General features: G+C 38.9%; 1 protein-coding gene across 1 annotated transcript in view; it reads left to right on the forward strand.

Moving 5' to 3' along the window:
* Positions 1-18,349, forward strand: part of COL11A1 (collagen type XI alpha 1 chain) — a 299,114-nt gene that overhangs the window by 20,470 nt on the left and 260,295 nt on the right. The window contains exon 2 of the mRNA XM_060774023.2: positions 8,776-8,943. Within this exon, the coding sequence (XP_060630006.2) occupies positions 8,776-8,943 (168 nt within the window). The remainder of the gene's footprint in view (positions 1-8,775; positions 8,944-18,349) is intronic.

The raw sequence follows: 18,349 nt of genomic DNA on the forward strand, positions 1-18,349 counted from the left end.
AAAGGGGGAGAAACCAGAGGGGATACTGATGTGCACACATTTTCATGTGCTAATTTAAATGCCTAGATCAGGGCTGACTACAGTGCATCCTGCAGCCAATGAAAGTTCCAGAATCCTTAGACTTCTTTTTCAAGAGTCACACAGATTTGGGGAAATTTTTTTCCCAGGTTCAAAAAATACTTTTGGTCCATGGACTCCAAAGCTGTATACAAAAACAGTGATTTGCTTCTTTCACCCTGGAGTTCCCCAACCTTCCTTCTAATTCTCACCTGCCATATAAAATCACTGACGGAAAAGCATCCAAAATAGTGGTCAGACTTAATATAAGCACCAGCATCCAAAAATTACGTTGTGCAGATTTGCTCTAGAGGCATATTACGATAGTTATCACAGTTCGAATAGCAATTGAATTCATTATTATACCATTATGAGAAAGGCAATCTGGACTATACCAACTCAGTTGTAGGCCCTTCACATTGGAATGTTTCCCAAGGCTCATTTAATCTAGATCCTGGATTAAGAGTTCATAAATATAAATTAGTCTGAAAGAATGTTTCTGTTTCTTCCTGTTTATATTTCTGTTGCTTCCTTAAGATAGGGATTTTTAAATTTTATTTTAGGTATGGTGGTTTGTAGTGAAAATAGGTTGAAATCTAAATGTACTGTGGAAAAAATCTTCTTGAAGCCATTGTGAAAGTGAAAACTGTACCATGGAACAAATGTTTAAAGTAAACTAGAAATATCCCTGCTCAAATTTTGATGGGGATAATGTTCAGTGGATATCTTTGGGCCAGTAACTCTCTTTCACAAAGTTCCTACGTGAATAAAAGAGGCTAAAACTATGTGCCCACTCTGAGCACATGGGATACAAATGTGAAAATACTTCTTTCTTGGCTACTTTTTTGCATTCTTTTATGTCATCGTTTCCAGTCTTTAAAACTGTCAAACTTCCCATGAACTCAAGCTGATACCTCCTTCCACTGTGAGAGAACTCTATTGTTGCCAGTACTAAGACTGGCCTTGCTCCCACCTAACCCTTGTGTTGTTCCAGAGGTTAGAAATAAAAGAAAGATGAGAGATTGGATAGCATGCACTCATTCCAGAGTTCAAAACCCTATTATGTGAAGAAACTTAATGGACGAGTGTTGCTCACACATTCAGTTTCATTAACTGATTGGGAATTAACTCAGAAGGAACCTTTGTGTGTGACAGAGTAGCAGGATAATAGGAATTTCGGTCCCTTACATCACAATTTTACAGAGAGCCAGGCTTTGCTAAGATAGTATCTTCTTGAGCCAACTAATATTTGACCCATTGCCCCATCCATGAATTCAAATGTCCATGGTAACACCAAGCACAGAGAAGCTTTAATAACAATCCAGTTCCCCCAAACAGTGTTTCTTTCTCTGCAATGGCTCTTAGTGGGCAGGCCAGTGAAACAGAGCCAACTATCAGGAAATAACTGTATTTTCTTTGCTCTGTTAACAGATTTATTCTGCTGATAAGTTTCTGATGCTACCCACTCAATATTTGTACTCCATGTAGCTGATTCATATGTCCAATAGCAGAACCAGCCCCACTGAGATTTGATTTCTTAATGTGTTCCATATGATTCAATGGATGTGCTTTAAACTGGAAGGAGGTCTTGAGTGGATTGCTTTGGTTTTACCCCCAGAGCTATTACTATTTAATATTTTTGTCAATGACTTAGATCAAATTTGGAAAGATCTTTACCAAATTTGCAGATGACACAAAACCAGGAATTGGAGAGTGGAAAATAGGAAGAGAATTAATAGATAAACTAGTCAATTGGACAGAAGGTAATAAAATGAACTAATAGACACAAATACAGAATTCTACATTTAGGTCCCCAAAACCAAATGCACATGCACACCATACTCCTACTAAAGCAGCTCCACTGGCTGCCGGTGAGTTTCCAGACCCAATTCAAAGTGCAGGTTATTGTCTATCAAGCCCTATATGCTTCAGGTTCAACCTATCTTTGAGACTGTATTTCCTTCTATGAACCAGCACGAGCTTTAAGATCTACCAAGGAGGCCCCCCTCTCAGTCCCACCTCCATCTTAAGTGTGGTTGGTAGGGATGAGAGAGGGGCCCTCGGCTTTGGAATGCCCTCCTAAGGGAGATCAGGCTAGCGCTCACTCTCCAAACCTTCCACACACAATTAAAGACCTGGCTTTTCCAACAAACTATTGACCATTTTTAGACTCTCTAATAATATATATCAGGACCTTTAGATTCTTTATTAGCACTTTATATTTCTGAGATCAAATACTGCTGTTTTATCTACAGCAATTGCTGTATTTTATTGTTTTTACCAAGGGGGTACTGTACATTTATGATGTTGTGTTGATTGTTTATTGCCTACTCATGTTTTGTTTGACACTTGTATTTTGCATGTCACACCTTGCGTGTTTTTTGAGCCACCCTGAGTCCTTCTGGGAGATGGTGGTGGGATACAAATAAATAAATAAATAAATAAATATTATTAGAATCAAGGGCGCATGACTCAACAGTACTAAATGCAAAAAAGACCTTGGGATTCTGCATTGATTATAAATTGAACATGAACCAGCATTGTGTTACTGTAGTAAAGGTGGGTGCTCTTTTAGCTTGCATTAACAGAAATATAGTTTCCAGATTTACGGAAGTAATACTCCCACTATTCTGCTTTGGTTAGGTCTCTGGAGCATTGTGTTCAGTACTGCATATCTTATTTTGGTATGGAATACAAAACATATGAGGAAAGCTTGAAGGAGCTGGGTTTGTTCATTTTTTAAAAAAACAAAACAAAAACGACTGAGGGGTGACATTTAGATACCCCAAATGAAGTCACAGAGAGGAGGGAGTTGGTTTGTTCTTCACTGCCTCAGAGGATAAGACTGAGTCTAATGATTTCAAATTACAGGAGAGTAGATTTCAATTGAATCTTGAAAGGAACATCTTAACAGTAAGTTCAGTTGTGGACTCATTTGCCTAAATGGCTTGTGGTATCTTTTTCTATGGATGTCTAAAGCTGGGAATGCTTTAGCTTGGAATCCTGCACTTATCAGAGACTTGATGACCTATGAGACCCTTCCAACATGATTCATTGATTCTATGATTCTTGGAATCTTACTCTAAAATTACTTTTGTGGGGTGAGTGGATAAATGGCAGAAAGAAGATATCTGGATAATCAATGAGGTCTTGTAATGGTTTCTGATTCCTTGTTGTCTAAAAACAGCAACCTCAAAAACCTCCACATCTCATTAGGCTACTAAATGATGGAACCACAACTGGATTTTTGTGCTGATTTGTGAACTTGTTTAATTGTTATAGTGTGCTTTGAAATCATTTGTGATCTATGGCATCCCTAAAGCAAACCTATCATAGGGTTTTATTACCAATATTTGTTCAAGATTTGCCATTACCTTCCTCTGAGCCTGAAAAGCATGACTTGTCTATGGCCAACTAATGGGTTTCATGGCTGAGGAGGGATTCAAAGCCTGGTCTCTAGAGTCATAGGCAAATGCCCAAACCACTACACCACTTTAGTTATTGAACAAATAATGTGCTCTGGAGCACAGATTTCCTGAATTTGTTGTGTGTTTCTGATTCACATGAGCTCTTATTTTTTGCCACTGCCTTGTATTGATAGTTTATAGCAGGGGTTCTCAAACTTTTAAAAGAGAGGGCCAGGTCACAGTCCCTCAAACTGTTGGTGGGCCGGGTTATAACTTGAAAAAAAACATGAATGAATTCCTATGCACATGGGCATTTACAAGTTGCTGGAAAGAAGGGAGATCAGTAATGACATATTCATTTGTTTTCTTCATCTGGATATGCAATAGGGACAATCAATTGCAGAGACATATCACAAAGCATCCTGTTAAAAGAGCATGACCGAGTATCCATAAATGGATGTGTCATAGTCTGAGGTGGGTTTTGGGGGTGACAGCATCAGGAAATATAGATATGGAGACATATCTGTGTGAGCCACTTATGACTCTTGAGGCCCAATTTCAGCCATTATGTTTTTAGCTGCATCTTTTTTTAGTCAAGTTGTGAGCCTCCTTAGAGAGAAAAGCAGATGTAGATACAATCAAATAGATAAAAAGTAATACTAGTAAGTTCCTTTGAAGCCAATGATTTTTTTCTCTTGAATAAACACGCATAGGCTAGTGTACTTAGAGTTGGAACAAGATCAAGGAGCACGGAATAGTAAAGAACAGAAAGTTGTGACTAGAGGATGAAGATTCAGTTTAGTGAGAATGATTACTGGAGCAGTGGAAAAAAGCAAGAAACAACACGAAGAACTAGAGAAAAAGAATGTTTGAAATAAGAAATACTGAACCTATTTGATGAGAGAGGCCCAGTGTACAACATAAAAATGATCACACAAATATTCAGAATTGATTAGATGACTGCAAAAAGGAAGAATTTTGAACCAGCTAGATTTTTTTAAGTAACAAGATAAACCATAGTAAATCTGGAAGTGTTATAACGATCAATATGAAAAATTATGAACTGCAATTCAGTGACAAGGCAGTGAGGAAGAGAGCTGTCTCAGTAGAAAGATAAGGGCAGATAGTAAGATTTAATCTTTCTCTTGATAGTTGATTAGGGTTGGTAGGGAGAAAAGGTTTAAAGTCAAAACCAGTATTAGGAGCATAAAGGGGAGAAGATAATCCGATGTGTTGTTTAGTCTTTTAGAAACAACACAATATTCACTGTGTAGGGATTGAAAGAATACTTGGAAACATTTGGAAAATTGCTGAAAAACGTAATTTTGAGTATTGAGAAAAACCCTGATGGAAGGAATCTTGGACAGATCAGAATCTTCGTAGTTAAAGAGTTTTTCTATGTAAAATTTGCATGGCGCTGATTTGCCCAGAAAATAGCATTTTCTGCACAGGAAACATTTTCTATATGAAAAATAATATTTCACTGCAAGAATATTAGTTTCTGTGTGAAAAATGACTTAATTGGAGATTTGTTTTGTGTAGTGTGTACAATTCACACATAGTTTATTTGCATAGAAACTAGCCTTTTCTGCACCGAAATTAATATTTCTAATTTGGAATATTATTTTTCATGAAAGAGATGCTGTCTCTTTTATGGAAAGGTTTGCATAGGAGAAATTTGATTGCCTTTGAAAATTGAGTGGTTTTGAAGACTTTCTTAAAGTGGGAAGAACATTTTTGAAGTTACTCATTGCTTTGAGAAGAAACCTAGTGAAGAATTAAATCCCTATCAGGGCCTTCCAGAGTAGCCACTTAAAGCGAGACAAAGAAGTGGGTTTAAAAAAACATGACACCTGAAAGAAAGTCCAAACATGGAGCTGTCAGTCCTAGCAAATAGTCACTTGGTGTCCTAACAGGTTCAGTTGTAGCAGATTTTAGAAATCTGCAAAATGGATGTGGAACATCTGGCGGAAGTTTTATTTTTAATTTTTTTATTGATGTTTCAAGATGCACTGGTCCTCATAAGTCGTGATGTGGATATATAAATACTCACACAAGCAGATTTCTTGTCATTATCTCTCCTTACTCTTTTGTTACCTTTATGTTTGCCCTCTTGAACCCCACTTTCCTTTGAGGTCATTTTCCTGCCGTGCTGGTGCCCACTGGATAAATTCAGGCTCTATTTAATTTCATAAATATGAGATCAAAGGAATGGTTGCAGAGTGTTCTCATGGGAATTGCTTTCCATTTGTGCTTCTATTTAACTACCTGTGTGTCCTTGGCTCCATCTGTTTACAGTCCTCATCAGCTCATTAAGGATTTTAAAATGTGCACATGTACTGGGGCAGTCCACACCATCATGTCACAATGAAGTCCTATGCTTTTCTTGAATTCAGGGATATACAGTGATGCGCATGTACACGTTTTTCAGCTGACCTCAGATTTTAAGGGCATCCTTTTAACCCGCGTTTTTCAGCCATTGATGTAGTTCAGTGCACATTTTCAGCAAGCATCATTTAGCCCAGTTTGTCTCGTATTTCAGGGCTCGTGTAGAAGGGCCGTTGGTTCTTAACAAGAGATTTTTCTGGTATGTGTGTATATTAGCCATACCCATACTCTTAGAGTTGCTTTATCCTGGGGAAGCACAACTGCAGTAGAGATTGGGGTGAATTTTCATTCCTGCCCACCAGTTTAGGCTGTAGTGCTTTCTTTTGCTGAAACTTGGTTGAAAACACGAGAAGTCACTTACAGGTGCAACAATTGGGGCTTCATTTGGGTTTTGCGGCAAACATGAAGGCGTTTTAAGAAAATCAGATATGCATTCTTTCTTAGTTTTTCTGAATTATTTTCTACTGAAATTCATTTTCATAGGGCTTTGGGAGTGTTGTACTTTACCCACATTTGTTTTCTGCTATGGTTCTATGCCATTGATACCCCTGTGAAATAGCAATTTCTGTGACCAATGTAGACTGATCCTTGGTTTGATTTGCTGATTTTATTGTACTTGGCCTGAATCATTTACCAAAATTAGTCAAAACTGCAATTCATCATCTTATTAACTGTCTATGTTAATAGAGAATCATACTATCAGTTGCTATTTGTCATGATGGATGTATATTACTTCTAATGCAAGAAGCTGAGGACCTGGCTGGCCATTATGCAAATAGAATTCTCCACTGTATAGGCAGATTTGTATCGATTACAAAATTCTAGTGTCTTCCATTGAATGGAAACGGATGTGTATTTTGGTATACCCTTTTTATAATGTGACTATGTTATGCATATTTTTAATTAATAAATATATGGTTATATCCTCTTTTCTAAAGTAGGTTAATGTAAGGTTTCAGAGACACATAGTTTGAGCTGTGTGCATTTGAGTAAAAAATTTAAAAAAGAGAGGGGGAAAGCAGATTTTCCCAATAAGGAAAACATGAGAGATAAGCACACACATTTGGTAATCACTTCTCAGACCATAAGCTGGATACATTTGATATGTAGAAAGAAAATTAATAGAGTGGGCCTTCAGTATCTGCTGGAGTTCCGTTCCAGGAGCCTTCATGTATATGGATGCTCAAGTTCCATAGGAAAATGGTATCACATACTAAAATGGCAAAATCAAGATTTGCTTTTTGATGTTTTGTTATTGAACTATTTTCAATCAATAAATGTTTGAGTCCTTTGGATATAGAATCTGTGGATATGGAGGACAAACTGTACATATATCTTCTGTACTCCTAGTTGGTAGACAGGAATCAGATATTTTCCTCACCATTTCTCAAGTTAGTAATTTGTGCAAGACATGGCAGTCATACATGTTCTTTACTCCTGACTCCAAATCATACCAAGTTTTATTCTGTTGTGACCATGCCACCATGGATGCAGCTTCGAAAGCCTCCCAATTTTGTTTTAGATTTGGCCTTTGATGGTTTCCCTTTTCTGAGCCCCAGCAACAAAACCCTTTTTCCTGCAGTGAGTTGCTCCTGGTGAATGCCTTTGGTGTAAAAACATCTGCTTTGAAAGAACTAGCAAAGTGTGGGGCAGAGGTGAATGTAGGAAATTACTTAACTTCTTTGAGGCCCAGACTTCACACTGTTCTGGGTTCCTGACATACTGCCAAAGCCAAAGGTCATTGCAGAACTTTGATAGCTGAAGTCTGTAGCAGATGGAGTGCTTAAAAGGGAGTCGGGTGTCTATCTGGTTCTACACCATATTACAATAATCTAGATTAAGGATCATCCTTTTAAAATAGGAGAGGGTATCACGTTACCACTGGAACCAGAATATTCGATTGCCATCTCCCAGTCCATCACTAAAGCTGCTGCCAGAATTTGGCAGTTCGGTGGCAAGATAAAAATCCACTTAAAGCAAGTTGACTTTCTTCAAAAGAAGGCATGTGGAGAACTGAATTAAACTTCGAAGCTGAAAATAAGAATGTTTCCTTGAACCCAAGTCATGATTTGATTATGTGTATGACAACTGCCTCGGTGGCAGGACAATACCCCCAACCAGTTTGGCACAGCTGGGAATGAGGCCAGTTTACACCTCCCAGCACCCCAATCCCCCACCCAAGATAGAAAAAAAGCAACGTAACTTCTCCTCTCGATATTTACTTCTTGGTTGTTGCCAAAACAGCTTAGGAAGGGAGAGCCCCCTTTTGCTTCTCCCAAGCTTCCTTTCTCAGTCATATGGCAACAAACAGGAATTAGACAACCAGGAAAACAGCTAAAGTAGAATCATAGTGCCTTAGGACCTGTAAAGTCTAGAGTTAACTCCTCCTTTGGTCCAGTGGGACCACCCTATCCCCAATTGCTCCAATATGGCAGGGTCAGTCCCAATTAATTTTCTGCTATCCAATTTTCAGCTGCTATTAAAATGTCTCATTTTCTCAGTCCTCTTTCCACTTACCTTATTTTTCTCATCTTACTGCAATGGCTGCAAATACAATCAAATAGATTCAGCTAATTCAGCAGGTGAGACAGGACAGAAGGGGCTGGAATCTTGTGTTCCCCAGTAGGCACTGGCAAAAACAAACTGCTACATCTGCTCCTGATTTATGTTTTCTTTCTCATTAATAAGTTTTGCCTTCTTGACCATACTCAAATGTTGCTTGGCCACTCATGCCCCAGTTGTCTCCTGTGAAAAGGAAATGGGCCATTATTAGTAGGATTTTAACCATGAGAACATTTGCCAGTGGTAAACAAAATTATATGAACTGTAAAAGCTATGAAGTATAGCAGTTCCGTTTTTTAAAAAGGGGGATAATATTTTGGAAGAAGTGTAAATTACAGATACACATTCTTTTGTTTTTCAGCTGAAGCAGTTGATGTGCTCAAAGCATTAGAGTTTCATAATTCTCCAGAAGGAGTTTCAAAAACAGCAGGATTTTGCACAAACAGAAGGAATTCCAAAGGATCAGATGTTGCCTACCGAGTTTCAAAACATGCACAACTCAGTGCCCCAACCAAACAATTGTACCCAGGTGAGTTTATGTGTTTGTGTACATCTGTATGATGACAGCCTATGTTTATTACCTTTTAAAAAAATGTTTCTGTAAACTTTCAGTTTATAGAATGTTATAGACATGGTCATGAAACTGGTTAGTTTTAAAAGGTTATTTGACAATTTCATGGAAAATAAAATTATTAATACGTATCAATCACAATGGCTATTTATGCCGTGACTCAAAATACCAGTTCCTGAAAATACACATGGGGACGTCTTTAGGTGCTAGTACTATCTATGGGCTTCCCATGGATACCTATTTGATCACTATGGGAACTGAATGATGAACTAGATCACAACTTGAATGTATGCATTGAAATCCTCATTTCTGGAGCCTGACTAAACTGGCTGAAAGATTCTGGAAGATGTTATCTCCAAAATAGCGTTCCCAAACTCTAGACCAGTGGTTCTCAACCTGGGGTCCCCAGATGTTTTTGGCCTTCAACTCCCAGAAATCCTAACAGCTGGTAAACTGGCTGGGATTTCTGGGAGTTGTAGGCCAAAAACATCTGGGAACCCCAGGTTGAGAACCACTGCTCTAGACCTAGATAGATCTTTGGTCTGATCTAGTAAGGTTCTTTTTACATGTTTGGTATTTCTTGTCTGAACCTGGAAAATTTTACTTTTAGTGTGTTAGAAGATGATGTGAAGCAAAACTGCCCATATATGTTGCCATATACAGTCCCTGTGCTGTCTTAGTCACTGCTAGAGTAAGAATTCCTTAACTGAATCTTTGTTGTGTAACTGTACTACTGCAGATGAACAGAGAAGTGACACTCCAGTTGCCTGCTCAACAGGGTTCATGGAGAACAGGCATGGGGTTCTCGACTTCAATGCCCACAATTCCTAACAGCTGGTAGGTTGTTAGGAATTGTGGAAGTTGAAGTCCAAAACACCTGGAGGGCCAAAGTTTGCCCATGTCTGATGTAGAATATACCATATTCTGTGCACCCAATGACCTGAATATAGGCTGCTTACTCATTTATTTGCTGCCTGTCTGGTTTCTGAGTATGCTTCTGCCCATGTCAGTACCTGCTTAGCTCAAACTGCTAGCTCTGAACATTCCTAGTAAAAAACAAAAAAATCCCCCCATTTCCTTTAACACATATTGTGCAGCAGAAAGAACACAATTATGAGTTTCCACTTGAGTTGATCTGAAATGTGGTAGCTTAAATTCTCTCCGGCACCTAATTCTGGTCATCCTCCAGTTTCACTGCTTGTGTGTATTATGTGCCTTCAAATCATTTCTGATTTCGTTGGCCTGAAGGTGACCTTATAACAGCAGATGCTGGGCTGAGAGTGTGTGAGTTGCCCAGGATCACCCTGTCTTGGCCAACAGGGTATTCAAACCCAGATTTCATCGGCTGGATCTACACTGCTCTATATCACAGGATCTGATCCCAGGTTATCTGCATTGAACTGGATTATATGAGTCTACACTGCCAGATAATCTGGGATAATCAGATAATCTGGGATCAGATCCTGTAATATAGGGCAGTGTAGATGCAGCCTTAATCATAGCCCAGTGATGAAACAACTAAGCCACCTATTTTTTTAAAACCCTGGGCTCATTTTAAATCTACATTATCAGCTTTGAACTGGATTATATGAGTCTACAATGCCATTTCATCCATTTAAAAGGAGATAAACTGGATGTAGAAGGGGCCTAAGAAAGTTTTGAATACAGTTACCTGAGATTCTGCTGTTTGTCTTTGACTGTTAAGTGAGTCAGGCCAAGAGACGTTGCCATTGTATTTATAGCAGTAGGACTTTGGAGACCATGCCCTGTGGATAATCACCTGCTCGCTTCCTGTCACCTTTCTGACCAACTGACTTTTTTTAATATAACTAAATATTTAATATCAAATATTTTCAACTGTCGCTTTTCATAGAATTTGTTTTTAATCATGGTCTTAGTAACTGCATTTTATTATTTCAGGTATTAATTTCTATGCCTTTTTCTTTGTATATTTCTTTAAAATCTTTCGTAACCAACCTTTACCAAAAGGATTTTAGAAGCATTGCTGTTGTTGTGTACCTTCAAGTTGTTTCTGATTTATGGTGATCAATTTTGTGTTCCCCAACCCTTGCATCCCTCCCTGGTTAAAATACCACCTTTCACTACTTGTGAATGGGACACAAAAACATGGAGGGAGGAGGAGCTATCTGTATACTTATGTTTTTGAATATTTTCACGTTGTTTCTGACTCATGGTGACACTAAGGTGAACCTATCATAGAATACTCTTGACAAGATTTGTTTTGAGTGGATTTGCTTTTGCCTTCTTCTGAGACTGAGAGAGTTTGACTTGCCTAAGGTCACCTATGAGTTTCTGGGGACCTCATCACATTGATGAGGTCCCCTGTGCTGATTTGCCAACCTCTGTGGTGAATCGGTGAGGCAGTGGGGCAGTCCTGGTGCCACATGCCTTGGCCAACTGGCAACGACTCTTCTTCATTATATGCGGGGAAGCATTGCTGTGTGGCTTGTCACCGTGTTAGCCCCAATATTCCAAATGTAACATGAGGAGGCTCCCGAGTTGGTGGAACAACATCCTAGGATGCTGCTGATCCAGTTGAGAAATGGAAAACCTCCGGAAGTGAGGCTACACAGTGTGATGGGCTGTGTGGGGCTCCGTTGCTCAACTGGGGCGCACTTGTCGTGTGATGAGGTTGTAGGTCTGAGTTGGCATTCAAACGCTGATCTCCAAAGTCATTCAAATATCATTAAATTATGCTGAGTCTCTTAAGAGGTGTGCATTGAATGAAACTTCATACAAAATGATAAATGCAATAATGCAGTTTTGAACATTCATGACTGGATTGGTGTATGTAATCCATACACTGCAGATCACAGACATTCCATGCCATCATCAGGTTCCTCCTTGCTGTAGTTAATTTGTCTACTGAAGGCCAACCTTCTGGTGATGAGTCCTCTAATGTCAACCAAGTTCCCAATCATTGCTGCCATACACAAAGCCTCACCAACATGATAGAACGTGCCAGGATTTTGTGTTACATTGACACATAGCCATTCTAGGGTCACCTCCACTCCATTATAGAGTGATAGAACAGGACTTTGTGAAGGAAATGTAATAAGTGTAGCAAATAAGAATAACAAATTGCAACAGCGCATAAAGCAAATAATAAAAAGGAAACAAAGAGAACAAAGCGACTTTCAAAATGTCAGGAGCCCCCACTCAAATCCCTTTCAATATGAAGGATCTCATCAAAAGATATTAAACTAGCTAAGTCATTGATAGTAGACAACGCATTCTTAAGATCACAGCTCTTTTTGTTCTTCATTGATAATCGATTTATTGAGTTACAGGAAAACCGCTTCTCTCTTACAATGCTAGAAGTTTTGTCTGGACTGGATAGCAACATGGCCTTGCAAGAATTTGGAGATTAAGAAACAACTAGCCCATTTCTCTGTTGCCACCTGATTCTGTGCTTAGGCACTGTTTCATACTTTTCACCCTGATTGGAAACTGAAAAGACCTTCTTCATGCAATTGAACTGCCAATAGCATTTACTGAGGGCCCTTCCACATAGCTCTATCCCAGAATATCAAGGCAGAAAATCCCACATAATCTGAGTGTGGACTCAGATAACCCAGCTCAAAGCAGATATTGTGTGATTTTCTGCTTTGATATTGTGTGGAAGGGCCCTTAGTTTGACAATAGGTCTGTAAACACCATATATGAGGCATGGGCAAACTTCAGCCTTCCAGGTGTTTTGGACTACAACTCCCACAATTCCTAACAGTCTATCAGCTTTTAGTAATTGTGAGAGTTGCAGTTCTAAACACCTGGAGGGCCGAAGTTTGCCCATGTCTGCTATATACTCATTAATGTCTAAAAAATTTAGTCAACCAACTGCAAAAACTACTCCGTAGTTTCCATGTGAGTACTGTACCTTAACTCTTTTTTTTTTAAAAAAAGAACCAGTCCCTTCTCTGATTAGAGTGGCAAAATGCAAGAGTGTAATCTGGTTTGAGATAACATGTCCCAATGCTCTCTACTGTCTGCAATGGTATTGTTTCTGACCTTATTGAATCCCTGGGTGAGTAAATTGCAACAGCACCCAGGGATGGCTGCTCCCCTGAGGAGGCATTGGTGTTTCAACCTCTTTGTGGAAGGACCCATGACTTATCCATAGTTCATATCAAAAGTCATAATTTTATCATCACACTCTGCCCTTGACATATATACTGTATGAGGTCAACTTATGCATGTGTATATGATGTATTACTAAATACATAGCATTTATGGGTCTGTAAATCTAGGTTATAGATTTTGCAATACTAAATGGAAAACATTGTTTTGTGAATACTTGATGATGGAGGAGGAGGAGGAGGAGGAGGAGGAGGAGGAAAAGGAGAAATTCAAGCTTCATCAATCTCTGAATTATAGGGCCCTTCCACACAGCTGTAGAAAATCCACATTGAACTGGATTATATGGCAGTGTAGACTCAGATAAGCCAGTTCAAATCAGATATTGTGGATTATCTGCCTTGGTATTCTGCGTTATATGGCTGTATGGAAGGGTCCATAGAGTTGTAGCTCTTATCCAGTCCTACCTCTGTCATGCAAGAATACACAATACACCTTTAATGCTCAAGGCCAGGTGCATATTCATTTACAAAACAACTGAAAGATGTGGAAGTGCTATTTTCATAAAGACTGTCAGGTCCAGTAACATTTCTTTCCATCCATACTATTGAACTAGTTGAAACTGCCTGACACCTTTAAGTCACACCTCTAAGACTGTCACATTTTATTATAGTGTAACCTTTTAAGAGGGTACAGAATCTATTTTGTTAGAAGTGTGATACGCACACATAAACACATGTAGTTGAAGTGCATGTGGTTAGATTTCTAAGCAAGGAACTATTTCTTGAAATAAAGAGTAGACAAAATAAGACTTTTTTCCCTCACAAAATTCCTTAAAACAATGAACAGGTGACAACCTTCAGGACAACAATGAGATTTAGTATAGAGCTAGAATGTACAATTCTATGGCTGTTTCTATCTTGCAGATTGATGGTTTCAGTCCCATTCAGTTCAATAGGTTTCAAAGTTTCTTTTGTGCCACTGGGTAGTATCACAGAAACATTTCCTCTTGAGGAGCCAGCCGTCTGAGCAGCAGCAACCATGCCATTATTGGTGGTGAAAATGAGCTCTAAGATTGTTAGAAACAATGGCACTTGTTGCTTCAAACCAGCTTGGCTACCCTCCAAGGTTGCTCTTCCACAGTATTAAAGAGTCCTGTTGCTTTATCACTGTTTTCCTGCCAGCCACAGAGTTTTTAAAAGGCTCACTTACACACATAAGAACTGCTGGTGGAGTGGAGCTGTCACTCAGCCTTAAATCGCAGTGACCTTGCCATTGACAACTCTTCAGTGGTCATTGGACCGTTGCCTTTTAGAAGCTGTTAGAAAGGAATCAGCACCCTCTGCCAAAGCCAGACTTAGTGCTCAGAGAAGACATTACTTCAGGGAAAAAGGAATCTCATGTTAACTTAGTTTAGGTTGTGTTTCTGTTTTGTTTCCCAGTGTTTGCAGTTTTGGAATGACACTGTAGGCTCAGCAGCTACCTTGTTTTGGTCATTATTTTTGAATGCCAAAATAAATACAGTCATCATGCTGTTTGTTGGCAGTTGTCTAAATTAAAATAGCCTTTGATTCTACACTGCTTGCTCCCCAACACTCCTTTGAGATATCTGCACATTTTCTTGCCTTGGATGTAAGCTAAGGAAATACATTTGATGTCCCCATTTGGCCCGATGAGATTTTCTCTCTGGGACATACTGGTGAATAAAAGAATACACTTTGAATAGAGCGAGAAAGAAAAGGCACTTTGAAATATAGTGCTCTAGCAGAACAGAAGATGATAGGCAATATGAAGTATTGATTGGACTCCTCAGCATTTTGCCATAGTATGAAACATGAAGAAATTTGTATTTTGTTTCCCCTTCTGCCAGAGGTTAGCTTACCATCTTCTAGTATACACCATCTCATGTCTTTTCCTGCTACTACAAATAATCTTTTTTTAAAAACCCAAGTACACAATATTGGGTATGTAAAATATCTCATGCTACTTTAACTATTTTTGTGTTGATCATATCCATTGAACATGAATGGGAAAATGGTTGGACTAAGTCCATATCAACTCAGCCTGCATGACCAATTATGTTTTATGTCCCAATATATTTAGTATACAATCATATACCCATTATCTAGGGCCCCTTCCACACAGCTGTATCTAATCCACATTGAACTGGATTATATGGCAGTGTGGACTTAGATAACCCAGTTCAAAGCAGATAAGGTCACTTCTTTGAACTTCATAGAAATGACAAATGAATGCTTTAAATGAATGAAGATTTATTTGCACTGCTACAGAAGTAAAATTGTTTTTGAGATTATAATAAAGACCAACCCTGGATATTTTCCTGACTATGGGAAAGTGGTGCTAATTCATTGTATAGGGGCTACTCGGATTTCTTATTTTGGCACAAGAGAAAGCATAATATTCCCCCGCAGACAGCAAGGCAGGGAAGCCACATGCCCCATAGAAGTCTGTAGGCCAAGGCAGGTGTCTTGGGGTATATCTACTCTGTAAAATTAATGTTGCTTTAGTTTCCATGGCTCAAATCTGGGATTTGTAGTTTGGTGAACAGCACTATTTAGCAGAGAGGGCAAAGACATTTTAAAATAGTAACTCCCATGATTCCATAGTATTGGGCTGTGCCAGCAAAGTGGTGTCAAACTGCATTAAGTTTACAATGCAGATACACTCTCAATCATGCCTAATAGCAAGGCAGCTCTGCTTCTGCTGCACACTTTCAAGCTACACTATATGAGCATGCACAGCACAGCAAAATAAATCCAGATAAAGTATGAGGGCAGGTAGATGAATCAGGATTAGCATTTAGCAGCTATCCCTATCACAAATTTTGGCCAAAATGGACAAGGAAAAGTGACATGCTGTGAAGCATAGCTGCATGTTCCAATAGATATCAGTACATTTATTTTGCAATGTGCATATGCCACATAGATTGGAGACAGCTTTTGTAAAAGAAATGGAAACTAATGAGCATCATTGCTAGAATAACTTGTCCCAGGGAATAATGACAGCACTGCCAGCGAGCAATGACAACTGTGTATATCTATACATTTGATTCTGAATCTGGCTGGAGGCATGCCTAGACATATGTCAACAGCCAAGTGCAAGAGAGAGAAACCAGCAAAATTAGAAGAGCCTGAATGTTTGTGGAGGGGAGAGAGCTGGACAAATGCCGCCCCAAAGCTGTAGACACCAATGAGTATGGAGTCACACATAGCGGGCACAAAATAATGACTAATTATTGGGGACAGAGAGGTAGATAAAGTGTGCCAGGGGGATAAGAAGGACAGCTGAAAGGTTAGCCATAAATAAAGGCACATAAAGGAATAAAAAGAGTACAGAAGAGCATCAAATGCTTAAATAGGTTTTTTTTTGTTCTAGCTAAATAACTATTTTTCCAAAGTGTCCTCTGATGGAAGTGAGGCTGACCCATAAAAAAGGGTGGAGCTCTTCAAGACTTTCGTATAGCTGGGACTGTCTACCTCTCCCACTGACAAATAGTTAGCAGAAAAGTAGAAAAAAACATTGCAAATTCTCTCCCCATTGATGAGAAAGGATATGCTGAAACACTTAATGGTTCTACACTCTAGGATTAACACAGTTTGATACCACTTTAACTGCCATGGCTCGATGCCAAGGATTCCTGGGGTTTATAGTTTCATGAGTTCTTAAGCCATGACAGTTAAAGTGATGCCAAATCCTACCCAACAATGAACCCAATATTGAAAACAAGACTATAAATTATATATTTTTTTTCAAATTTTGAAACTTTTTAAAGCATTTGTGCCATGTTTAACATCTTATTTCAGGTGGAAAAAAATAGTAATTTCAACTCAGATAGTAAAAAAAAAGTCTTGCAATATAAAATTCTCATTCGCTAGAAATTGTGCAGCATCAGCAGGAAACTAGATGATTGTCTAGATTTTTTTCAACAGCAAGAATAGGAGAGGATTTTCTCTCTGCTCCATCCCCAGAAGTCAAGATAGTTAAGATAATACTTTACTGAAAGATAATGCCACTGCACAGTTTGGAAGCAAGCTGCCAAATGCCTGTCCATGACCTTCCTACAGGGTTCCTACCGTTTGCTGTTTCTGACTGAAAGCACATGCCTAGACTAGACGAATGAATGCCACCCGCCTTAAGCATTCTCAGCATATCTTTTCGATTGGATTAGCAGTTCAGACAAGGCAGGTGTTTGTCTCTTTTCAAGTCTGAAGCCCTCCATCCCTCTGCCCTCCTTCCCGCAGTTTTGCTTCCCCTCTCCTTTCACGGATCTTTACCTAAATTAACTTTTTAGAAAGGTGTGATGTGTATGCATTTAAAGAGGTATGATGTGTCATAACAAAAGCTGTGAATGATGTGGGTTTTTTCATGCATAGGATTCTCCTTTATTGTATATGTCTGCTACAAAGAATTATCTGCCTTATTAAACTACAACTCCTATGATTCCATAGCTTGATAGTTGAAGGAGAGCCATGATAGTTGAAGGGATCATATCCTGGAATATAGGAGTAGTGTGGAAGGGGCTGCAGATGCATCCCTTAGTAGGTCTATTAAATCAATGAACTTTTGGAAGTGATGCTATATTATGTCCAATTGGTATAATGAGTTTTCAGTAGTTGGACTGGCATTTTAATTTAGATCTGTATGAGAGAACATGCTGGTATCAGCCTCTGCCAGTCCCTTAACTATCCTACTAATTCCCCCCACCCCAAGCAATTGAGCTTAAAAATACTTTATAACAATTTGGAGGAAATTATGTTAGACTATTCTCAGAGCCTCTATGTTGTGGACATGGTTGCGATATGTGAAGTCTATAGATTGATTGGATCCTGTCTTCTCTTCCCCAGCCTATTGCTACAATGGGTGCAATTCTTCATTAAATTTCTTCTTGAAGGAATCCTAGCAATTTCCTTTCCACTGTCAGAAACTCTTTGAAAACCATGCTGCTTCAAAAACACAATTCACAATTCGCCACATCTCCTGTGCAGAAAATCTTGTTTCTGTACAAAAAGGCTGCTTTCTGTGCAAAGCAGCCATGTGCAAATTTGTGCAGGACAAGTCCCGAACTGTGAAAATGCTTGTCAGTCCAGAATTTTTCCTGTTCTTAAATGTTCAGGAAAAAAGTCAGCTCTTCACATTTGCTAAGGTAATAGATTCTGAAAGCCAAAAAAAAAAAAAAATTCCAATAAAGAAATTTGTTTTTTTTAACCTGACAGAACATTTCTCCAGAAATCTCCAGGTCCTCCAAAAT

This window comes from Anolis sagrei, chromosome 4, assembly GCF_037176765.1.
Source record: "Anolis sagrei isolate rAnoSag1 chromosome 4, rAnoSag1.mat, whole genome shotgun sequence".
Classification (NCBI taxonomy): domain Eukaryota; kingdom Metazoa; phylum Chordata; class Lepidosauria; order Squamata; family Dactyloidae; genus Anolis; species Anolis sagrei.